The 26,199-nt window shown below is 45.1% G+C and overlaps 1 gene segment (V, D, J or C); it reads left to right on the top strand.

The window, feature by feature from the left end:
- LOC146863226 (Ig kappa chain C region, A allele-like) overlaps positions 1-26,199 on the top strand; it is a 431,421-nt gene that overhangs the window by 71,302 nt on the left and 333,920 nt on the right. Inside the window, 1 exon segment of the C gene segment in view lies at positions 3,590-3,646. Coding sequence covers positions 3,590-3,646 — 57 coding nt within the window.

The following is a 26,199-nucleotide window of genomic DNA, read 5'->3' as shown; positions in this document are numbered from 1 at the left end:
ATATGTTAAAAAAGGGAGGGCTCAACGACAAGCCCTGCGGAGACTAGAAGGTAAGTTGAAAGTGGGAGAGTTAAAATCTTCAAACTATTCTCAGTCTGTGAGGAAGGATTTCAGCAGTGAAAAAGTTTGCCCCTTAATCCCAATGGAAGCGAGAGGGTCCATGAGAATGTTATGGCTGACAGTGTCAAATGCTGCAGAGAGGTCTGAAAGGACAAAAGCCGTATTGCCTCCTGCATCCACAGCTTCCCTAATTTGCTCAGAAGCTGTAATCAGTGCAAGTTCAGAACTGTGATGATCTGAAAATGAGCTGAGTGTGACCAAGAAGACCCTGATTCTCAATGAATGATGTGAGTTCTGCATTCATTGCTTTTTCAACAATTCTGGCAGGAAATGGCAAGCGAGAGATGGGTCAGTAATTATTTTGCTCAGCACTATCTAGGTTTGACTTTTCCAAGAGAGGCAAAACTGATGCCAGTTTCCATTTAGTAGGAAAAATGACCGTGCAAAACATCTGAGTGAAGATGACAGAAAGGTACTCTGAGATGATTTCGGATGCTTGATGAATGATTTTAGGGGGACATGGGTTGACTGGAGAGCCCGATTTACTTTGGGCAAGAAAATTCAATAGTTGTGCTGGGGAAAGAGGTGAGAACGCAGATAGTGTATGAGAGTTGTCTGTACTGCAAGGTATGTGGGGGGGAGACCCTTCCTGCAGAATCAGTGGCAGACTTCAAAGGAGTAGTTGCGGAATGCAGAATTGTATTCCCTAGATGGGTGGCTGCCGCCAGGAGAGGACCGGAGGAATAACTTCCAGCAAAAAGGTTGTAGATTGCTTCTGACTTATCTTTGAAGAAAGAGGCTAGGGAATTGCAGAAGGATTGACTGGTACTAGTGTTTATATGTTCCGGGGACTCGATAAACATTTTTACTATAGCAACATTTCTTTAGATGAGTATTTAGAACCCTCAGTTTTGCTAGTGGAGAACTGCGTTTTTTCTTTAGTAATACGAGCTTTGTAAACTACTAAAGATTGTCTATAGAATTCTGTTTCTATGGAGCAGTACCTGAGTCATAGTCTTCTTTCCAGCATTAGACAGGTCTGCTTCTGTAATCTAAGAGACTCTGAAAATCAAGGCTCAGAGGTTGACCTTCTATGGTTGGTATTAGGCTTGACTGTTGCCATATGATTGAGGACTGAGTTAATCCAATGGTGATAGCAGTCAGTGGCCTCATCGAGGTCTTTTTGGGGTAGAGGGCCGTTTCATATCATAGAGGATCCTAAGGCTGCGGAGGAGATGGTATGCCAGGGATGCAATAACTTTGAAGATTTAGGCCTGACACGGGCAGGAACGTCTGTGAGGGGTGTATGAGAGGAAATAGCTGCCGGATGGTATGACCACACAAATGGAAGAAAGAGAATGATTTGAAGAAAGGCGTTATCAGAAAATAGTTCAGCTAGCAGATGACCTGCCTTGTAGGTTGCCCTATTTACCAGTTGGACCATGATATCTTTAAGTAGGGCACCATCTTGGTTTTGGACATCTTCTAGGTGTATATTGGAGTAGCCCAGGATAGTGTAATCGGAGGAAATTACTATAGTGTCTGAAAGTTGTTCCATGGCATGAAAAGAAGATGTCTTCGGGCTCGATATATAAGAAGACATTGAAGGAGGGATTTCTTGATTTTATAGGATAGTGCTTCTAGCTCTCTCAAGCTGCTATGACCAATAAAGGTGGATTTAAACGTGCTGCAATAAATATTGGCTAAATCATCACCTTTGTTTCCAAGCGATCCTGTCTAAAAATGGACTAACTTGCAGGAGTTGCAGTGGGCAATTTCGGGCCGAAGGCCGCTTCTGCCCAGGACTCAGTATTAAAGGCGATATCAATGGATTGTGTTTGAAGAAAGTCAGCAAACTCAAGCACATGCCTGATAAGGGAATGAGCATTAATCAAGGCACAACAAACAAGGCCTCATTGGGGAGTAAGTAGGGGATGACGTTCTTTGATGTGGTAGAGTCTCTAATCTTCAAGTTAGAGAGGGTAAACCCACAGCAGGAGCAGGTATGAGACTTGTGAAGGGAGTGAAGGAAGGACAAAAAATTGGTCCTGGGCAGCGCTTACCTGGGAAGTTCATGGTAGGCAGCTGGTCTCTGGAGTACTGTATCAAGGCACTAGGCAATGGGTAACATGGCCTTTAAGCCCTTGGAAAGATGGAGCTACCAATGCGCAAGCGGACCCAGGCACCTTCAGAACTGCGCTACAACTAACGTGTGTACAAGGAAATAAACAGGGTCAGCGTGCAGTTACCTACTGTGAGACTCACACATTGTGAGTAATTAAAAATAGAAATTTTCGCATCGCAAAATGAAATGGTCGTACATGTGGCCCTTAGACTGTTGATTCACGCTTCAGATCAGGGTATGTCAACTTTCTGTTCCCACCTGCCACACCAAAAGGGGACACCCGTCTGGTGGCTTACTAGTTTGGGTCTGAAACTGTCAATGCTTGACATTCCCTCCGATGACATATTAGGCATCACGGTCACTGGGGGGAATTACTGCCCACTTTACATTTATAATATTTTCAACTGTGGAATGAGAGGGTGTGGCGTAATGTAGACAATTCAGCAATTGGCTGCAGATAGGAATCTTTTTGATACCAGGAAAATATTATTGTTGTAGGTGCTTTCAACACCCCATTTGAGACCATGGATAGTAGTAACACCTCTCTAGCCAACACGGAAGATAATGCCTGGGGCATCCTTCTCCTAAATGCCACACATGCAAACCGTTGGACTAATGCAGCCTATCGGCTATTAGCCTTCGCACTGTTACATGGGTTGAGGGTATTCAATGGTTGTACCCCTTGTGACCGAATTGCAGCAGACACTTTGAATCGCCCTGGTAACTTCAGCAGAGTTGACTACATACTGATCGCTCTCTCTTTCTGGACTATGGTTGCTAACATGAAGGTATTACCGAGGATAGATAGCGATCATAATGCACTACAGTTCCTTGAGTGACATGCTGAAGCCGTTCATGAGCACCCCCCTCTCTCTTACCACCGACCTACTTCCAACTAATAATTGCATCAGGGTGAAATAGGCTAGAGTTGCAGTCCAGCTAGACCTTCTGGCCAAAATGAATTGGGCACTGACTAATGCTGTTTCTGACTACACAACCTCTCCCTATTTTATGGAAAATATTCAGAAACCCCTCTGGTGAATGAAAACCTGTTTAACACGTTAGGCAAATGTTTCACTTGATATAATGCACGTACTAAAAAAAAAAAAACCTGGATACATCAGGCAGAATAAAGATTGCAGAAACACAAAACTGAATTTAGGCCAGGCCCTCAAGAGAGGCGATGGTATGGACATTAGAAATAGCAGGAAACTATATCCTAGATCTGCCCAGTAAAAAGCCCAGCAAAGGCTGGGATGCTGTGATCCTGCTGCTTTATGGGGTATATATAAAAAGCGCAGGGCACAATAATATATTGGTATCTCTTCTTTTTCTTTATTACTAGAACGTCTCTGCCACATATAAAGTCCACAAAATAAAATTCTATCTCTCTCTTCATTGTAGGTCCAGACTCTGGAACATCCCTGCCCGTCCCTCAGGAGAGAATTAAGGCAAAATCAGGTAAGTTTTTCATATTTTAAATGGGCCAAAACCATCACCTTCATCGTACACTACTGTGCATTGTTTTGAAAGTGCATGATTTGTGAAATCATTCCTGGAAGAGGGATATTTGCAGAAAGTCCATTTTCGCCTTAAGGTATGGGGGGGTTTAAGGCATTTAGAGAGTACTGTGTGCTTGGGTATAACATAGGTTATAGTCCCTAGGTGAGGAGAGAAAGGATATACAAATGGCACCAAACAAACCAGACAATACAAAGCCAAAACAATATCTGACGTTAACCGCAATTCGAGTGACCTCTGGTCTCAAGTCCTTTTGTACTACTCTCTCGTCTTCCCCACGTCCTGACCCTGTCTCAGGCCTGCATAAGCCACGCTCCAGCACACTCCTCCTGGAGTGTGGGTAGGACAACTGGCCTGCCAATGGGGTTCTTGATTGGGAATGAGTACTCAGTTTTTCTGTGTACCGTCATCTGCTACTTCGGAGATGCTGGACCATCCCACCTTTTCTCCGTACCCTGCTTGGGTCAGCGCCTGTCTCCCATTGCTCTTCCGGTTCTTTCCTCTTTGGCGTCTCATACAGGTTCCTTCCACATCGACCACACTCTATTTCTATCAGACCTTGGGAACTAGTCCATATCCACAAATAAGCTAACCAATTTGATCCTGAGAGTGATGGACATTCCGTGCAGCTGGAAAGCAGCAGAGATTGTGCCTAAATATGAAAAATGCTTAAGAGATTCCTTCTGAATTGCAGACATATCAGTCTCATTGATGTAATTCAGAAGGTGTTTTGTAGACAGATCTTGCACCAGCTTGATAACTGGATAGAGGAGCATAGAGCTCTGTCATACTGGCAAGTGGTGTTTAGAAACCAGATAAGCACAATTGATCAGGTTTTCAGGTTCATGGTTATTAACAGAAAGACTGTCAGAAAAATCCCACCTTTATCTTGTATTCATGGACCTAAAGTCTGAGTCCGATCTGGTACCGCACTGCAAGAAATGGGAGGTCTTGAAAAACAGCAAGATCCCTCATGATATCCTAGATATCCTCATCCGTCTACATCAAGAAAACTCTGCCCAAGTTCGATGAGAACCCAAGGGGAAATTAATTGAGCGGATAGGAGTTCACAAAGGCACCCATCCTGAATTCATATTCGCCCCAACATTGTTTTTGTTGTATTTTAAATGATGTGGCTGCCTACCTGGAGGAGAGTGAGACTCTTGCAAAAAAAATATTTTCTTAGAGCCTTGGTGGGCCTTCCTATATGCCCCCCTCTGCTACCCATAGCCCATCAAGCTCAGTTGAGACCACTACTATATAGGCGCGGATGTTTATTTCAAAGCTTTTAAAGAAATTGTTGCATTGGACCAATCCCAAAAGGTCAAGTGGCTATGCAACCTAAAAGACACACTGACCAAGCTTGGTTTTGGGGACTACTGGACTGACAAGACACATTCTCCTCAACTTACAAGGATAGCACTCAAAGAGGCCTTTTTGGAGTGCAAGTGGGAACAGGAGGTCAGGAGTGTGAACCTCTGCTCTCTTTCCAGTAACTTCATTGACATTAAACCTCAAACCAAATTTGAGCCTGTTCTCGATTACCTGCTCACGCCCACCGCCAGGCACTTGTATCTCTAGTTAAAAATGGCACACTGCCCATGTTTTCTTTCTCGTGTAGAGGTAAATGTAATGTGGGTAGAGGTGTCATGTGCCCAGTATGCCTCCAGGCGTAGGAATTAATACCACGCCCTAGCTATTTCAGCCCTGGCTATGCCCGTACTAGAAAAAGTTGGATCCTTCCCATATGCAGGCAGCTTGGGTGCAGACAGCACTACTGGTGCTTAGGTTCCTCCACACTGAGATCAAGGAATCAGTCATTTGTGCTGTTTCCAGAAACATTCAGTGGAGTTTGTGCATTAGAACAAAAACTTTGGACCAGCCACAATACACTGTCTGGCACATACAGGGCATTTCTTCAAGCCTCTCCTTTCTTGAACAAGCACATGTCACGTCATCCCAGGGAAATTGTGGGCATGTATTGTTTTGTTAAGTTATGTACCTGCCTGCTTCACTGTGGACCCAATCTGTGTTATTTTGTGCACCATGTATTATTTATTTCCAATTTCTATGTTTCCACTGGAACTCCTTTTAAATGATTTTTTATGACCTTTGTTATATGTCTAGATTCTGAGTGTATCAATTGTTGTTGTGTTGTATTGTTTTATGTGCTTGTATGCTTGTGTAAACTGAATAAAGTTGACATAATTTTTATTTATTTTGAAGGTTTTATATAGGGCGAACATGACCCTTGCGTGTATCAGAGCGCTTTACAAGAGAGGTAGTTAAACAAAGGAGACAATGTACAAGAGAAACATAGTATTTCGAAATTAAGTCTTATGTTCCAGCTGGTTGCTCTAAGAGTCCGCATCAATATTTAAGTAAATTTCGACATGAGCACAGATTTGACTTCTTTTTTTGAAGTAGGTAGTTGAGGGGTTAAGTCTGGTTTCTGGGGGTAGTGCATTCCAAATCCTTGGAGCAATACCGGAGAAAGCGCAGTTATATGTTTTCTTCTTGGCAAATCTTTGAGGCTTTAGAAGAAGGTTGCTGGTGCTCCTGGATGATCTGTTTCCACACGAAAGCTCCAGTTTCTGGGCCAGATAACTCGGTGTGTTGTGATGGATGGCTTTATGCGTCATGCAGGCGATTTTTAATTGAATTCTTGCTTCGAAGGGTAGCCATTTGAGCACTTTAAAGTCATAATAACATGTATTAACTCAAAGAAAGAGCTTATCTCATGTTCTATAACTAGTCAATGAGGCAAAGTATGCACTTCTTATTTTACCCATAATCAGTCTAAATAATCAAGCTAATAGTATATTTAATGTCTAGGACATAGGTTAGAGTTAAATACAGATTAGAAGAATTTCAGCAAATGTTGTGGAGTTATCTAAGGTATGCTTTATAGATAAAATTCACTATAAACAATTGCTACATCCCACCGATCACAGTGGGCGGTTGGTGGGGGTGGGTGTGGAGGTAAGTATTTTATGAGAAAGTGGAGCTGCTATGGCAATAACTTGTGAAGGCCCTTCACACATATAGGTTTTAGTTTTGAATATGGAATTGACTGAATCTAGTATAAAATCAATAGCTTCTTGTTGAATTCCTATTAAGAAATCAAGAGTGTAGGACTTGGCCCTTTTTAGCTAGTCCCTAAACGGTTTGCTTTCCCCCTGGACCTTTTTTCTGACATTGTGTTGCCAAGTTAGATGCTTTGGACACTTTGCCACTGCTAAACAGTGCCAAAGTGTAAGTTTTCCCTGTATAAAGTAATGGTAATTGGTTGTCCATGATTGGTATGTTTGCCTTATTAGTAAAGTCCCTAGTAAAGTGCACTATGTGTGCCAGGGCTGTTAATGCAAATGCTACTAGTGGGCCTGTAGCACTATTTGTGCCACCCACACAAGTAGCCTTAAAAAGGGAACTCAGTCCTGCCATTGCAGGGCCTGCGCGCAGTTTGTGAAACTGCCATGTTGTTCTGTCAAGTGCACTCACTTGCCAGACCTTACCCTTTCCTTTCTGTGCACCTCAGACACCCCTATGGTAGGTCTGGGGTACCCCCTGGGCACGGTGTAGTGCATGTGAAAGGTATGACATGTACTAAGGTATGTGTCATGTCCTGACTGTGAAATAATCTCCATTTCATTTTTCACTGTGGAATGGCCATCTTGCCCATAGGACAGAATGGGAAGGCGGCTGGGTGGTATGTTTTCCAGCCTATCTTCCCAAAGGCTAAAGATGGAAAGGTGAAGTTTAGTATACCTGAACTCACAATGTAATAACACATCTTTTTATGTAGGTGGTTTTTACATTGTGTGTTCAGAAGCCACTCTTTTAGAAGTGGCTGCGTTTTTGTGCTCTGACATTTCTGTATGTCTCTGCCTGGCTGTGGATTGACTGTCTGGATTTGAAAGCGATAGGATCTGGGGAATGTCTTGACCCATGGGAGGAGGTGAGACAGCGACAGGCTGACCTGCATCTAGAGTGTATGGGGAGGAGAAGGCCCTAGAGGTGAAGAGGCCTGGGTTGCTGCTATAAAACAATTGGGTCTCCTGCTGAGTGATTGAGAATCCAGACCCCCCACTAATCAAAGGAAGAAAGGTGTCACTGGGAGGCAGGCACCCAGAACTGGTTTTAACAGGGGTCAGTGCCCCCTGAAGCACAAAGACTGCAAAGCCATTGAGGGGTATAACTATGAGAGCTGAAGCCCCTAAACTTTGGAGAATGGCTTGATCAAGTGTGAACAAGACTAAGCCTGGGCAAAGCAGTACGCTACGCTCGCGTAGTTTGCGAAGTTTGCGCTACTTCACGAATTGCACGTAGCACAGTGCAAACATGCGTAGCGTTGCGTAGTGCAGCAGTCATTTTTTGCTTGTTCACGGTCCTCAACGTCAAGTTGACGACCGCGAGCAAGCAAAATGGCATCCCGGCGAGACTTTTTCCTCATTCGCGATCAGCAACATCAAGTTGGCGATGGCGAGCGGCGAGATTCTCAACACGAAGAGGTCAGGTTTCTCATTGCGAGGGGTTGCGTATGCTCGCGACCGCTTGCGATGAGAAACTACCAGTCCGCATTAAGAAAGCTGCAGCTCGAGTAAAAATCTACTCGAGGGGCAGAAAACTAAAGCTCGCACTGTGCAAGATGCCGATTTCAATGATTGCACAGTGCCGGTTGCTTGTCTGCACTGTGCAATCATTGAAAACAACATCTTGCACAGTGCGAACATGTTACTACGCAGTTCGCGGAGTGCTACGCGTAGCTCGCGTAGTGCGAAGTGCACTTTGCGTAGCTTCGCGTAGTGCTACTTCGCGAACTACGCCCAGGGTTAAACAAGACTGGAGCTACTTTGTGGTCAAGAGGACCTTTGCCAAGGAAGAAACAACTGAAAAGACTGAAGGATAGGACTGCTCTTGCTGTGCGATCTGGGGCTGTGCTGCAGTTTGCTGTTTCAACCAAGGAAAGGCTAAAGGGATTTTGTTGTATGCTGTGTCCCCCTGCTTGAAGGACTTTGCTGTGTCCTGATGTAACTATCCCCAAGGACCTGAGGTGAGCTGGCTCTTTGTTTGGAAACACAGGAACACTAAAGTTTTGAAAGGAAGACTCTCAGAGACGCTGTGTGCCCTGTGATCGTTGCACCTGGAGTCCTAGTGTGTCTCAGAGAAGCTGTGCGCGTGTGCTCTGTCTAGCCTGAGACCCTCGAAGGAGTCACCTTGCTATCGTGTGCACCGGAATCCAACTGAGTCTCATCGCCGCTGTTTGCGGGTGGGTTGTGCACCAGGAGACCTTTGTGAGGATTCGCCTTCTTATCATGTGCACCGGAGTAAAGTGAGTCTCAGCGACACTGTACGCATGATCTTCGTGCAGCCGGTGACTTGTGTGTGGAGTGCCCAGTGATCGTGCACCAGGAGTGAAGGAAGATTCAGCGACGCTGTGTGTGTGTGCTTTGTGGCAGCCTGAGGTCTTCGTAGTTGAAGCTGCCCGGACCGGCAGTCCTGGAGGACTTGAGTTGCCTGCCCGAGCCGCCGTTGCCATTTCACAAAGCTGCATTGGATGCCCAGCTGCTAGGAGAGGAGAGTGAGTTTGCACCCCATAGATAACATGTGTCGACTACTGGGGCGTGGCATGGGCTTGGAGGGAGACGCTCTCAGCCTCTCTCTTGTGTTGGCAGTGTGAGCCTCTGCTTCGGCTCGTGTAGCGGCCCGTATCACCAAAGGAGTGGTGGTACAGGGGCCGGAGTGCGAAGCTGCACTTTGGGATTACATCATACTGTGTGGGGGGCAACTGTGAGAGGTGGAGAGACCGCCTAAGGCCCGATGATTGGGGCCTGAGTGTATTACGCAGTATTTCATTTTTGAAGAACAGACTACATGACTGTCGTATTACACATTGCATCATTTCTGTATAACGGAGTACATGATTAAAGTATGACGTATTGCATTATTCCTGCATACCGAAATACCTGATTAGTGTATGACGCATGCCATTTCTATATGCATAACGAACTACCTGATTGTCATATGATGCATTGCATTGTTTCTGAACAACGATCTACCTGATTAGCGTATTGCGCATTGCATTTCTCCTGCATAACGAATTACCTGATAAGTGTATACGCATTGCCTTATTTTTGCAGAACGCCATGCATATCTGGTGGTTGTATTACGCATTGCATTATTTGATCCTGCAAAGTGCCTGATTGTTGCTTTATGCATTGCATTCTTTTCATTGCAGAGTGTCTAATTGCTGCGTTACGCATTACAGTATTGTTATATTGCAAAAGTATCTGATTCTAGCATTACGACTGCATGATATGATTTTAGGAGTACAGGAGAATGTTTAGAAGTGCTCATTGACATCACCAGAACTTACAAGGGCTGGCTGGCCTAACAACCGGCCAGGAGATATATTACACAACCTCATATGTTGGTTTTATATTGTGTGGTCTTATCGTATGTCTTTTTACATAAAGTTTATACTTGTATTTACAAAACTCGTGTGGAGTCTATTTGTGGTGTCATCATTGGATTATTGTGAGCGTGGTTTCGAATACTTTACACATTTGCCTTGAAGATAAGCCTGACTGCTCGCACCAAGAAACCGAGGGGGTGAGCAGGGTTATTTAAAAAGGTGACGTTGGAACGTGGGTCTCTACTAGGCCTAAGGTACCTACCTCAGCCAACCAGGGATCCCGGGTCTAACAAAGAGTTAATACGATAACATGACAAATGCAGTGGGGGAAGGAGACCTCTTCATCAACATCATTAGCGACAACATTGCACCCCACTCCCTCCCTTCTATGGACAACATACTACTCAGAGACCTGAACTTTCACCTGGACAACCACAGCGATCATAACGCCACTGCCCTCCTGGGAAACCTCACCAACATAGGACTGAATCAACTGGTCTCCACTCGCACACACACTCGACCCCATCTTCGCCGTAGGAAACAACATTTGCTTCAGCCACACCACAGAACAACTCTGGACAGACCACCACTGCATCCACGCCGCCTCCTACACAGATGCTGGAGTAAAGTCCCTGAAGAACACCTCACCTCCGCCCTCACCTGCACTCCTCCCCCAACTACGACAGATGCCAGCACAGTGGCAAGCAACCTCCACAAATGGATCGCCAACTACACCAACACTCTCGCCCCCCTCTAGAACACCATAAGATGATACAAGAGAGCCAACTGGTTCACCACGGATCTCCAAGAATCCAAACGCTCCTGCCGACAACTGGAGAAGACGTGGAGAAACAACAAAACCCCGGAAGCACGCTCCGCCTACAAAACAGCCATCAGAGCACACCACCAACTCATTAAATCAACAAAGAAAAGCTTCATCCAAGAAATAATCCTCTCCAACGACCTCAGATCCAAGGAACTCTTCGCCATCATACAGGAATTCACCAAACCCAACAGGAAAGCAACCGAAGTCCCTCCCTCCCAAGACCTCTGCAACAAACTCAGCACCTTCTTTCATCTCAAAATCAAGACGGTCAACGACAACTTCCCTGACCAAGACCAAAGCACCGCTGTAACTCCCTCCCCCAATGACGCCATCCAACAGATCATTCTTACCTGGACCCCTCTCACCACAGAAGACACCTTAAAAACAATGAAGAGCATCCACTCCGGAGCACCTTCTGGACCCTGCTCACCGCACATCTTCCACAGAGCCACTTCTGCCATCGCACCTGAGCTCCGCCAAACTATCAACAGCCATATTCCCCAAAAACTGGAAGCGTGCCGAAGTCAATCCCCTCCTAAAGAAGTCCTTCGCAGACCCGACAGACCTCAAGAATTTCAGGCCCATCTCACTGCTTCCTTTTGCCACCAAAGTCATCAACCAGGTCGTCAACACCCAGCTAGCACACTTCATAGAAAAAACCCAGCATCTTAGACACCTCTCATTCTGGATTTCACAGCAATAAGAGCACCTACACTGCCCTCCTCGCTGCCACGGATGACATCCGTGCCCTCCTTGACCAAGGCCACATGGTAGCCCTCATCCTTCTGGACCTATCGCCAGCCTTTGACACTGTCTCCCACTACACACTAGCCATTAGACTCCACGACACCGGCATCCAAGGAAAAGCCTTAGACTGGATACAAACCTTCCTCTCAGGCAGGACGCAGAGAATTAGCCTCCCGCCCCTCCTATCAGAACCTATGAAGATCAGATGGGAAGTACTCAAAGGATCCTCCCTCTGCCATACTCTCTCCAATGTTTACATAGCCCCCCTCACGTTATCATCGTCTCCTACATAGACAGCACAAAGCTCATCCTCTCCCTCACCAAGGAACCTGACATCATCAGGTGCAACTCCCAAGAAGGGAAGGAAGCCTTCATGACCTGGATGAACAACAGCTGCCTGAAACTTAACTCAGACAAAACAGAAGTCCTCCTCCTCGGCTCCATCCCATCCACATGGGACAAGACCTGGTGCCCCCCTGCCTTCAGAAACCCATCCACCCCGACAGACCTTGTACGCAACCTCGGCATCATTCTCGGCTCTTCACTCACCATGAATCGCCAGATCAGCGTCGTATCCTCCGCATGCTTCAACACCCACTGTATACTTCGCAAGACGTTCAAGTGGACTCCCCCCGATTCCAGGAAAACTGTCAACCATGCACTCCTCACCAGCAGACTGGACTACGGAAACTCTCTCTTTGCCAGAAATAACAAAAAACACCTCCGCAAACTCCAGACTATCCAAAACACCGCAGCCAGACTTATCCTCGACATCCCATGACACGGCCACACAACCCTACACCTACAGACCTCCACTGGCTACCTGTCAAAAGAAGAATAACCTTCAAGCTGCTCACAAACGCCCATAAAGCTCTCCACAACACCGACCCCAATACCTCAACAACCGAATCTCCTTCGAAACCTCTGCTCAGCTGACCTCGCCGTGCCACCGTCCACAGTTTCTACAGGACCAGAGGAGGCGGAAGACCCTTCTCCTACCTCACAGCTAAGAACTGGGCCAAACTCCCCCTTCACCTCTGACGAAGCCCGACACTGCACCAATTCAGAAAGGACCTCAAGACCTGGCCCTTCGAATGACCCTAGTGAAGCTGCTCACACCCCTACCACCTCTCCAGTGCCTTGAGACCCTCACAGGTGAGTAGTATGCTCCACAAACCCTGATTGATTGACTGATTGATTGATTGATTGATTGATTAACATGGAATTTATAATTGGATGTGTATGTCCAACAATCCATAATAAATCTGAGTGTATTGATGTCAAGAAATATCGTAACTGGGATTTTAGATTTGCCTAGAAAGTACAGTTTAATTCCCAGAAATCTAAGTCAGCCTGTAGAAGTGGCTGTGTGGAGGTTAGTCTCTTTGAGTTGTGGCTTACGATCTGCTGAAGTGAATAGCTGAATAATGTTGCTGTTCTCCATTCACTAGTGTTTTAGAACAAGAACGAGGAACACAGCAAACAAAAAGCTAAATGTTGCACTATGATCATTTTGATCACTTTGACTGCCACACAGTGTGAAATGTATCCCAGACCACCAGGTGAAACTGTCTTTTGTTAGCAGGGGCTCAATTTGTTATCTCCTATGTTACATATCCCCATGTTAAGCAGTAACTAGTGTCATTGCCATATTAGTGTCAGTGTCTATTAGAGAAATAGGCATGTTTCTCACACAGTGTAGTTGGTCTTTACCTGGTTTCGTAATCAGGGTGAATATAGCCGTATTAAAGTTCCTCACAGAGCAACACAGATATTTTGAATCTTGTTTGATTGTTATAGCATCGGCCTATTATCACATAAACTATTTTTGATAGAAATTGTAATACACTATGAATATGTCATAAATATGCCTTACAGTACATTACACCCTCCCTGCATCACAACACATCATGAATAGTTATTACAAACATAACAGGCAGCACAGCAAACAAAAACGTAAGTTCTGAATTTTGCTGCCACTCAATTAGATTTTCTACTCAAGCAACAGATTTCTGACCGCGAATGGTTGTGACTGCCCTCATTGGAGAAACCTCGCTGAGGTCCCACCTAATGACCAAAAAAATTACATGGGGGACGCCAAATCTGGCTCTTCAACTTACTGCTTTCGAGCCATGCATGAGAAAACACCACAACCCGGCAGTTGGTTGGATTTGGCCAGAACTCTACCTTATAAGTATAATGTGGATTCACCAAAATTCCGTCAATTCCGCTGGCGTACGACCCTGCACTGCAGGCTTGCCGTATCTCAGAACTGATGCATTGTTTTCGCTGTGCAACTCATCTTCAATGCGGAATATTTTACCCACCACTAGCTGATAGCTAAGCTTTGTGTATTCCTCCTAGACAGCAACACAGAATAGGGAGCTTAGGTGTGCGTTGAAAGGCCATCATTGGCAGGCTGAGAGGGTGATCTGGGCACAGCTCCACTTACACCGAAAAGGCTGTGTCCTGCCTCCACACAAAGGTTGCATGCCCCCTGTAGTTAGTCTGGAGCCAGGGCAGGGAAGTAAGAATGCATGAGGACTTATCCCCACTTCAAAGGTATAACTCAATATCAATACTGGACCTCGGACATCAACCCTTCATTACATTTCTGAACCTGTGGATACTCTGCCAGGAAGAATGATTGCTGTGCTGCTGAAGGACCGTCAGTCTGCTGTACTGCACTCTGCTGGACTCCTGCTTTGCTGTGCCGACCTGGTGCCTGCTTCCCTCTTGCCTGGGTGAGAAGGACTGGGTCTGCACCTCTTGAACCCAGAGTGTCGCCAAGGGCTAGCTGGCTGGCCTCCTGATCTGAAGCGTCAGAGACATAACAGGCTTCCAACCACCTTGAATCTGCACCTGAACTTTGCCATCTGTGAGTTGCCATCCCAGTCCTGGATCCCGACCCTTGGAAGTGGTCTGAAGGTGCTTTGCTGGCCTCTGTGGATCCAGCCAAACGACGCATCTCTTCTGTTGCTCAGTGCAACTCTAAGCAGAACACATGCGTCTCCACTTCCGCCTGGATTGGACCCATCTCACAGCCTTGCACTGCTGCCACAGCCCACATTGCCTTCGAAACCGCTGCTGTGCGATGCATCCTCGGTGCAGGCCATTACACCTCTCTACGACAGCAGCCTCGAAACCAGCGCCAGACTCTGCATTGCAGCTCCTAAGACCTGACGCATCGCCCCAACTGTGCGATGCATCCCTGACACCGGTTTTCGCATTGCAGATTCGCATGAGCAAATTGACAGAATCCTCGACACTGATGCAACAGGACCCTGCACTGCAGGCTTGCCGTATCTCAGAACTGATGCATTGTTTTCACTGTGCGACGCATCGTCAATGCGGATTTACAGATTGAAAGTACTTTGTTAAGTGGGCCTAAATGGCTCCATCGTGGTTGGCCTGAACTTGTAAATTTGTCCCAGTCTGGTCCAACGAGGTATCCACACTTGGCGTTTTATTGCTTTTGGTGTTATTTTCACCAAAAACTTCAACATTCAATGTCACTGGTTCTACTAATTGTATTTTTGATGCTATGATCTTGTTTTAATTATTAAATATTACTCACATTTTCTAATACTGCTATGGGCTCCTTTTGTGGAGTTTTCACTTTTTTCTGTTTGATGTGTTACATAAATACTTTATTTAATGCCTCTGGGCCCGATTCACAGAACAAACTTAAGACTAAATCCTAAACTTAGTACCATTCTGGTATTCACAGAATGCACCTAGTACTTCTGGTATTCACAGAATGAACTTACTACTTTTGCTATTCACAGAATGAACTTAGTACTTTTGCTATTCACAGAATGGATTTACGACTACTAAACTTACGTCTGCACTCGGGCCGGAAATTCCGGCCCGGAGGCGGAGCTTCCGGCCCGGAGGCGGAGCTTCCGGCCCGGAGGCGGGGCTTCCGGCCCGGAGGCGGAGCTTCCGGCCCGGAGGTGGGGATTCCGGCCGATTTAGCTATGGCCGAAATCTCCATCTCCGGGCCGGAAGCTCCGCCTCCGGCCCGGAAGCCCCGCCTCCGGGCCGGAAGCTCCGCCTCCGGGCTGGAATTTCCGGCCCGAGTGCGGACGTAAGTTTAGTAGTCGTAAATCCATTCTGTGAATAGCAAAAGTACTAAGTTCATTCTGTGAATAGCAAAAGTAGTAAGTTCTTTCTGTGAATACCAGAAGTACTAGGTGCATTCTGTGAATACCAGAATGGTACTAAGTTTAGGATTTAGTCTTAAGTTTGTTCTGTGAATCGGGCCCTCTGAGTTTAGCCTGACTGCTCTGTGCCAAGCTACCCGAGGGTTGAGCACACATTAATTTAGGGTTTGCTTGTGGTTTCCCCCTGAGAAGAATTGTGGTTGCTGCTTGAGGAGGGTTTCAACCCCCCAACCAGAAACCTTGTGCTGGTGTTAAGCAGTGAGGGTTTGGACTTCTGTTTGTGTAGTCCCTTACAATAAACCGGTGTGACACTACCAATACACATAAATCATTAAAGACCAATTCAAGCTTAAATTCTCCTTGATTGGCTTCCTTTTGATTAATTCAATTTCTTCCCCTGCTTTTGTATCTAAAACCACACCTGCAGGGATGGAATTCATGCTGGCCAACATGATTGTCTACACTGAGTTCTGCAAGGAGAAGAGACTTCCTTCCAAAAGCACTACCAGGAAGATGGAATTGCAAAAGATTTTGAGGTCCTGGGCAGAAGTGCATCAATCACTGGTTGAAACAACAGAAGTGGATGATGTGATGGAAGGACAAGGAGAGGGCTTCATTGAGATCTAGCCTTCAAATGAGGGAGATGACTTAGCCCCTGAAGTGAAGCCCCCTGCCAGGGCAGGGAGAAAACGGATCATCCCCAGAGGATCTGGCGGAAAGGAGATAAGAGATAGAGCACAATTTGGAAATGTCCATGCTCAGGATGGAAGAAAAGAAGGCTGAGAGGGCCTTGGAGGAGAAAAGGTTATCACTGGCTGATGATCTGAGTTTGAAAGAGCTGGATCTCAAGGCCAGGTAGTCAGAGGAAATAATTGATGGTGGCAGCAGTTCTACAGTGTCTAAAGGAGCCAAAAGTGTCTGCATCTCCAAGGATATGCAGCCCAGTTATGTTTTGAGATGACATTGATGAATGGTTTTCTGCCTAAGAGATAGCCCTGAGGGATTCACAAGATGTCAGAAGAGCACTGGGGGGGATGTGGTTTCTGGAAACACATGCCTACAGTGGGGCAGAACACTTTCTTACTTTAGAGGTTGGGAAAAACAGGTACTCTCCCATGAACGTCATCTTGATTGCTAAGTTTGTACAGACCCCTGAAAAGTGCCGCCAGAGGTTCAGGGACAGTCAGATGCTCCCCAACAAGTACTGGGTGGATTTTGTGGATAACTCTAGCAATGCACTGAATGGTTGGGTGAGGGGCAGCCAAGTTAATGACTATAGTGGGTTTACAAACTATTTCTTAGAGAGCACATGTTAAGTATTTGTTTTCCAGACCTGCACCAGCAACTAGTATACAGTAAGATAACTGACCCCAAATAAGCCTGCTGAGGAGACAGGCATCTGGGCCTGAACCAGAGTGTTCAAAAAGGTGTTTGGGAGAGACTTGTGCAAGGCTGTTCAGGGTTCTCAGCAGGAGAAAGAGGGGGGGAGAAAAACTTAAGGCGTGCTCAAAAATCCCCCAAAATAATTCCCAAGGGAGCAGTGGTAACCTGTCCCAGTCTGAGCCTAAAAAGAAGGGGTTCTTTGATATGCAGAAAGAGAATTTTGTACACCAATGCAGAGAATGCTACAAGTATGGGCACTCCAGGGGTGACTCCAAATGTCCCAAGAGGACACAGCCCCCCACTGGTGGGCAGACACCTGGGTTGGCGAGAGTAGCGCTAGTGAAGGAGGTTGTCCCAGTTAGCTCTGGTGAGCAGACACAGGTGACCCTAGTTTCTCTGTGGGATAAGGAGATGGTATCAACAACCAGGACCTGACTCAATGGACAGATACCCTCAACTTCCAGACACTAGAGGGGTCTATGATATTTTCTAATGACTCCCCCAATGGTGCGGTTTACTACCGCTAATTCAAGTGTCTACATGTCTGATTTGTAACACAATCTCACTGCAGCAAAAGAATTCCCACAAGAATTTGATTAGAAAAGATTAGAAAAAATGTGAAAATGGCGAGAAAGCACCTCACGATAGTAACACCAAGGGGGCTTGCTAGTTGGTACTCGCTAGCACACCCACTTATCATCGTTGCTTTCTCACCATGAAAGGAAAATGTGTTCCAATGTGAATTTTCTCAAAAGTGGAGGAAAGAAACAGTGAAAGAAAAGTAGAGTATGCACTGTAAGTGCTAATGTCACTCAAGTGCCCTGCTGGTCCCCGTGAGAAAGGAAATGAAATGCAATTCCCAACATTAAAAATGAGATCCTACTCACTGGCTAGATTTAGTTTTATTCAGTGCTGTGAGCATTCTCAGTTAAAAAATGGCTCATCTCAGACCATTGTTACGTCCAAAGCGCCAACATGTTTCATTGCTACCAATTTGCGCAACTTCATCAGGGCTAAGGGGATGATCAGTCTTCACGTCACTTAGAATTACCACTTGGTCTGCAAGTGTATGACAATAAAAGACAAAAAACGTGCCAGGAGTAAATAACCCCCATTCTCCACTACACTCCATACTTATATTAATGATAATACAAAACATTTAATTACCGAGTCGTTGCCAATGTCCTTCGTAACTGCAACCAACTCGTCATGCAGCACGCGCCAATTGGTCATGTGTCCACAGGGTAACCACACAAAATTATGGCACCTGTAGATATGAGCAAATAGTAAAGTATTCATTAAACATCTTCACCTCACACGCCCAAGCAGAGACTTTTTGTGTGGAAAGTGTCTCCATGCATCTGTTGCTATATCTAACAACACCACAGACTTCGATACTCTCCCCGCATATGTATATATTCCTTTTCAAATATTGCTTCCAAACCCATTTACACTTTATTTATCATAACGGGTCCTTTACGAACCCTGCTGTTATCATGGAGTTCAATATCAATCACTAGCCAAGTCATTGCAATCGAGATATGTCATAGCGCGTCCTTTAAAAGCCTTGTATTATAGTTCAACATCACTCGCACACCAGCTAATGTCTTAGAGACGTGTCAAAGCGGGTCCATTTACAAACCCTGCCATTATCTTAAAATTTAATTTCATTCGCCAGCCATACGAACACACGCCTTACCGCTACTAGGACCTGCCGGCGTTTCAAGACTCCGTTCTTGCTTCATCAGGAGCCGTGGGTTCTTAAAATTCAACCAGTTCCCCTCCCAAACGTCATCACGCGATGCGCAGCGTCACGTGACCACGCCTCCCGGCCCTTCCTAAATTAAAGGGGCCGCCATGATGGAAAGGTGCAGAATCCCATATTTACAATGCATATCCAATGGATCTAAGGGCAATAGGACCCGTACATATTACCAAATGGGGTATTTCTATATATACAGGCGCAAGCTTAATAAATATTGCTACTTTAACCTACAAGATACATGAAGGCACATTACTGCCACCTACCTACGATATTGCACTAAGGTGTGGTAGCTTACAAGTTGTAGTTGGCCATACACACACGCCCAAACCAGGAAGGGGAGCCAGTATTAAAAAAGAGGCCTGTCGTCATCATTCATAGGGCCCCATTCCCTGACCATCCCACAAGACATGGCTGTAGACTGACTTCAATGTCTACTGATTTTATTCCATTTTATGGACTCATTCAAACCACGGCGGTCTGCTTGTTCAGAAAAAATCCATTTAGCCTCTTTTCTTGCTAAGATGATATCAGCATTATGTGTCTCTGCGACCACCCTTTCAAGTACCGTCCACTTCAGAGCCCTGAAGTCATGTTTCATCTCTTAGAAATGTTGAACCAGACGGGTTGTTAATCTGCCTGCTTTGAGGGCGCTAAGATGCACTTTCACCTTGCGAATAGTGAGTCCAATGTAATGTAACCTACATGTGCAGGTGAGCCTGTAGATGACATTTGAGGTGTTACAATTGCTAAATTTATTCAAATGCCATATTTTGCCACTCATCACAAAAACACTTTTGGTGGCTTGTGTGAGATCACACACTGAATAACCACCACATGGGTAATGGCCAGACGATTAGATGGTTGTTGCATCAAGGAGGACCGGATATGGACCAATTTATCTTTTTTTTCTAAATGCAAACCGCGGCGGCGGCATCTTCTTGGCGCCTGTATCCAAAAGGGAAAAGTGTTTTCTTATTATCTGTCTCACTTTTGTGGACAGGGGATCAAATGTGGTAACCACAGGCAGACATTTGTCCTTTTGTTTTGCATTTCTCTCCAATAGGGCATCACGTGGGGTATTTAATGCCAGTTTATGGGCTCCTTTGATCACCTTGGCAGGATAGCCCCTATCTCCAAGCTTGGTTACTAGCTCTTCTGATTGTTCCATGAACTTGTTTGTGGAGGAACAGTTCCGGCGGTACCTCAAAAACTGCCCCACCAGGAGATTGTCACAGAGTGCTCTGGGGTGGAAAGAGTGATAGTGCAGCAAGGAATTTCTATTCCCTTTGGAGGAGGTATATTGACCGGCCGGCCCCTCCACCCTCCCTAATATTATTATAAAATGTGTGACGTACAACATAGGAGTTTGCGTGGATGAGGACGGCGAGGATGAGGAGAGAGAGACCATGGTGAGGAGGAGGCAGCCCGGAGACGCCACAGCAGGTAAGTGCCTTTTTTTAAAAATAATTAAATTAGGGAGGGTGGAGGGGAGTGGAACACCGCGTAGTTGTACTCCACCAACTTCGCCCGGAGTTACTCGATAGATAAGCATGGTGCTATCCCTATATGCCCCCTCAATCGTAGTCTCTGTAAACATGCAGATGCTGGTTTGTTTTGCCTGCTCCAAGCATGATGTTGACAGTGCTGTTTTTTTTTAGCTTTTGGACGATAAACGCTCATAGCTGTTGGTTGTTTTAGTTCACTAGTTACATCTGCACTCAAAAGTAGAGGCGTGGTCGAGACACAATCCGGGACCCTCACAACTTTAGGTAAGGACATCAGAAGCACCCTCTCAAAGAAGGCAGTACCCTTGAAAAGGCTTGCAAAGATGGGTATGAGTCAGTCAGAACTCTGAAGGTAGGAGTTCCAGAGGCACTATTTTACAAATATATCAAAAACAGAAGAAAGGGGACCAGAGAGCCAATTAACGGTCCAGTGTCCATGCTCCCAAAAATTACGTACCAACAAAAAGAGGACACTGTTCCAAGGCAGGGTCAAAATAGTTACCCATATGCCTAGTGATCAAAAAGAAAAAGAAAACATCATAAAAAGACTATTTTACAAATACCTTACCGTAGGGCCGGCTTTAGGGCAGTACGATTGGTGCATCCGCACTGGGCGCTGACCTGGGGAGGGGGAGCTGATCTCAGGGGTGTGTGCTGTGTTTAGCACCAACTATGGGGCATATTTATAATAACTGACGCATCCCTGCATATCAGCAGGGATGCGCCAGTTATTTTGCGCCCCATCTCCGCCATCATGGATGCGCCACATTTATAATGTGGCACACCATGGGGCAAAAACGGCACAGATGGCGTAAATGAGGCGCAAGGGCTTCATAAATCTGCCCCTATGATTGGAGAGAGGAGGGGCACTTTTGCCCAGGGTTATTGAGAGAATCCGAGGAGTCGGTAATGGGATGTGGGGGCACCAAAAATGATTATCGCAACGGGCGCCACGAGCGCTAAAGCCGGTTGTGTTTAACGGACTACACCAGCAGCTTAACACAAGGTAATTACAACCATTTATTCTAAAAACAACACCCAGCGAACATCAATTAACGAACAAGATTTTTAAAGGGCTTTGAATCTCGCTAGAAAATTAAATTTAAATTATTTTTCCTTTTTTTAAAAAAAATATTGACAACATACGTCTCTTTTGGAGAGCCATGATGTATCCTTAAAGACACTAGACCCACTGTAAGGGAAATGCCACCACTATTCGGGAATAAGATCAGCCTCTGCACATTTGCTCCTGTGTCTGAAATGAATAAAACCGGACTCCGCAAGCCAACCTTAATCACTATACCCCTTCCACCAGCAGAGCCCACAGTGAAACTTCAAAGCTCTTCTGTGCCTTTCTGGAGTGGAGATTTTTTTACGGATACTAGTCAGGGACCAGGGGACACATTAAAGCCTGAGGAACACAGGAGTCGGCTGTGTGTAATTAAGTAGCACTGTAAAATGTACTTGAATTGTGAGAGACAACTGAAGAGTAACTATTCCTAAATGGAAAACATAAACTCTGCCTCAAAATGCGGTTTTAAATATCTCTAGAAGAAGCACCTCTTCTCTTGTGCGCCAGATAAAACTTGAAACACACATTTGTTGATGATTGGGTTTCTGTGACTTTTATTAATGATTTGAAAGTTAAGCAGAACCATCATATCAAAATGTCATACAAATGAGTTAACCTGACACTTCAACTTGAATACTGTGCACATCAGTAATTGCAATTCTGCATACAAATTTCTAACTGCATGAACCAGTATGCAAAGAAATGAAAAATAGGGTACTTATGACTCTTTATTAGCCAGGTATACTGGCATCTAGTAAATATATTGTTTTGCCTCATGTGAGTTTGGCCATCTAATACAGTGGAAGCAATGTTCTAGTGTAATCGTCATTCCTTCATGGAAATTGTCTTTCATTTCTTATCAGGGATTAACAAATTCTTGAAAATTAGGTAATTTATTCATCTGAGACTAAAGGGATACTCAGTGGAGAATGTGAGTAGTAATAAGATTTCATCTTCCACAACACTTATTAACTTGCCTTTCCTGCCACCTCTTTGCCCTTTTTATTTTGTCATTAAAGCTGCGGCACTTTGATGCAGATAGCCACATCTTGGACACTTATTATTTGTAACTTGTAACTTTCAAGTTGCAGACTCCCAGGTATCCAATCCAGGGGCTATGATGCTGCTTGGTTAAAAGTATTAAAATATTGGGCCCGATTCACAGAACTAACTTAAGACAAAATCCTAAACTTACTACCATTTTGGTATTCACAGAAGGCACTTACTCATTTTGGTATTCACAGAAGGCACTTACTCATTTCGGTATTCACAGAAGTTAGGAGTCCTAACTTTAGGACTCCTAAATGCCTTCTGTGAATACCGAAAGTCTTAAAATTAGGATTTTTCTCAGTTTAGTAGTAGTATAGTTAGGACTCCTAACTTTAGGACTCCTAAATGCCCTCTGTGAATACCGAAAGCCTTAAAATTAGGATTTTTCTCAGTTTAGGAGTCCTAAGGTTAGGACTCCTAACTTTACAACTACTAAACTGAGAAAAATCCTAATTTTAAGGCTTTCGGTATTCACAGAAGGCATTTAGGAGTCCTAAAGTTAGGAGTCCTAAACTTAGGACTACTAAATTGAGAAAAATCCTAATTTTAAGGCTTTCGGTATTCACAGAGGGCATTTAGGAGTCCTAAAGTTAAGAGTCCTAACTATAATACTACTAAACTGAGAAAAATCCTAATTTTAAGACTTTCGGTATTCACAGAAGGCATTTAGGAGTCCTAAAGTTAGGACTCCTAACTTCTGTGAATACCGAAATGAGTAAGTGCCTTCTGTGAATACCAAAATGGTAGTAAATTTAGGATTTTGTCTTAAGTTAGTTCTGTGAATCGGGCCCTACGTATTTTAGCAGCAGTCATTCAATGCATATTTTAAAAATAAGTACGTTGTTCATAAAATGTTATGTGTTGAATGGCTAAACACTTAAAAAAGTGGGTAATTTGTAAAAAAAAAGTGCCGGGGCTCTTGTCAGGAGGCAGCTTTGACCAAACCATTTCTCCACAGAACCAACAGTCCCTACAACTGGGGAGAGGATGTTGCATAGTGGCCAGAGCTGCCAACCTCGGAGATGGCAAACCTGGTTTGGTTCTCGGAGTTGGCTCAACATCCTGTGATTACTTAATTGACTTCTGCCTACCAAACTACTGCCTACCAAAAATGAATGTCTCCTTAATTGGTGCTCAAGCGCCGGAGTTGATGATTAAGTGCTGGTGCTCAGCATCGGACACCACCGGCTCAAACTAAGCACTGCTTATGAGGTCCAAAAGGCAAGACAGATTGCATTGTAAATGCTTGTTGTTAAATTGGGTAAATCCGGTCAGTAGTTGCTGTGAAATGCAAAGAAATTCCTAGTTGTATACGTGGGACGCGGTGGATCTGCAACCCCTCCCAATCTTGTGCTGAGATCTGGTTGGCTGCCAACACTTCAAACCAGGAAGTTTGATTGTGGTAGAACCCACAAGGCTACTTTGTTGGTATAAAAGAACCACACCTTCACTAGGTAACTAGAGCAGATGCTTCTACGCTGACACGCAGGTCCCTGCATGCTTGTGTCCAACTAGTGACTAAGATGGGGTCTTACATTCTCTCCAATCAGGTTATGGGGTTGACACTTTCCTAGGGGATTCTTGACTTTACACCCATGCTAGTTAAATATAGGTACACTTAGGTAGGGTCCGCATCGTAGGAGTATGCAAAGACTGCTGGTTTACATATGCCTGCATATATTCATTGCTTAAGCCTCTGGAAATATTCATTTTATATTCAATGATGTTCTCCTCATTTGAAATCATTTGAAATGGGCTATAACAAAAGTGTTCACAAGGAAACAGTTGCTGTGAGGATAATATATCTCAGTCACTTTTGTATTTATGTGATTTGTATTTTGTACCCTTATCTATAAAGGCTGTTGGGTATTAGGGATAATGCCCTAGCCCTTCTCTCATCATTACTTAATGACAGATGCCAAGTTGTAGCCCTGGACAAATTTGAATCTTCCCCCTTCTTGCTTCCCTGCGGTGTTCCGCAGGGGTCCTCCATTAGCCACACTCTCTTTAATATTTATGTAATTGAATTAGTCTCCCTAGTTAATGTGGATGATAAACAAATTGTGGTATCAGCCTCCTGCTCCAGCTGTGAGGTGGCAGCTTACGTCCATGACTTCATGTTGGAAATCAGCTCCTGGATGAGTAGACACTGACTCAAACTAAATTCTAATAAGACCGAGATCATTCTCTTTGGTAATCTCCTTCCACCCCAGTCCCCCACCTGGTGACCAGATGACCTTGGCCCGCTTCCTCTCCCAGTAGCCAAAATTAAAAATCTTGCAGTCTTAACAGATCCCAAACTTATCGTCTTCCACCAAGTCAGTGCCACCATCTCCTCCTGCTTCCATTAGTATTAGGAAAGTCCACCTGTTCATCCCGGTCTCTACTAGAAAGACCATGATAACAGCCCTGACTCTTTCCAAACTGGATTACTATAATAGCCTTTATGTCAATTTGCATAAAAGATTCGGGGCTGTGTCGCATAGTCGGGTGATGCAGTGGGTCCGAGGAGTAGCGAAGCAATGATACGAAGTCTGGCAGTATCATCAAGGCTGTCGTCTGAGAGAGATGTGAGTGTGTGAGCTGAGAATGTGGCACACAGTGGCGGTTCAAATGGCGATGTGGGCTAGGGCGGTGGTGCGAGGCTGTAAGACAGATCAAATACATGCAGCGGCCCAGATGCATCGGTTATGCTCATGGTTGCACCACGCAGCAGAGGGGATGCGTTGGTTCCACTGGATCCACAGAGCCTGGCAAAGCACCTTAAGCCCTCTTTCCAGGGCCCGAGACTGGGGTGGCACCACTTTCTGGGTAGTCTCACAGATGGCAGAATTCAGGTACAGATGCAAGGTGGTTGACGGTATGTTATGTCCCTGAGGCTTCAGATCAGGATGCCAACCACTCGGGGGTCTGAGGTCCAGATGTGCAGGTCCAGTCCTCAACCCAGGCAAGAGGGCAGCAGGCCAGCACAGCAAGCAGGAGTCTAGCGTGGTGCAGTCCTGCAGAGTGGCAGTGATTCAACAGCACAACAGTCCTGGAGTATCCACAGGTCCAGAAGCGTCCTGAAGGGTTGGTGTCTAAAGTGCAATATTTATACCAAGTTGCGCCTTTGATGTGGAGCTGTGCCCAGCTACTCACTCCCATCTTGCCAACGATAGCCCATCCAGGCACACATAATATCCTTATAATGTGTAGCTATCTTGGAGGAATACACAAAGCTCAACTGTCATTTACACCCAATCAGGTGACCAGAGACAGGCTACAGCAGCAAATGGCTAAGGAAAGAATCATAATTGAAAATACAACTTCACCATAACAAAGGATTTTAAATTGTCATTCCAGATACACCAAACATGAACTGATTATCCCTTCCCATTTGCAAGTTACACTTATGGAACGTAATAAGGCAACTTCAATGTTATCATTTGGGAAAGGTAGGCCTTGTAGCAGTGAAAAAGGATTTTAAGATTTTTTCACTACCAAGGCAAGTAAAACAGTACATGTCCTGCAATTTAAAAACATTGCACCTTGCTCTCTGTGCTGTCCAGGGTCTACCCTAGTTGT

The sequence above is a fragment of the Triturus cristatus genome, chromosome 2_2, assembly GCF_964204655.1.
Source record: "Triturus cristatus chromosome 2_2, aTriCri1.1, whole genome shotgun sequence".
Lineage (NCBI taxonomy): Eukaryota > Metazoa > Chordata > Amphibia > Caudata > Salamandridae > Triturus > Triturus cristatus.
This window is presented reverse-complemented; position numbering and strand designations above follow the sequence as displayed.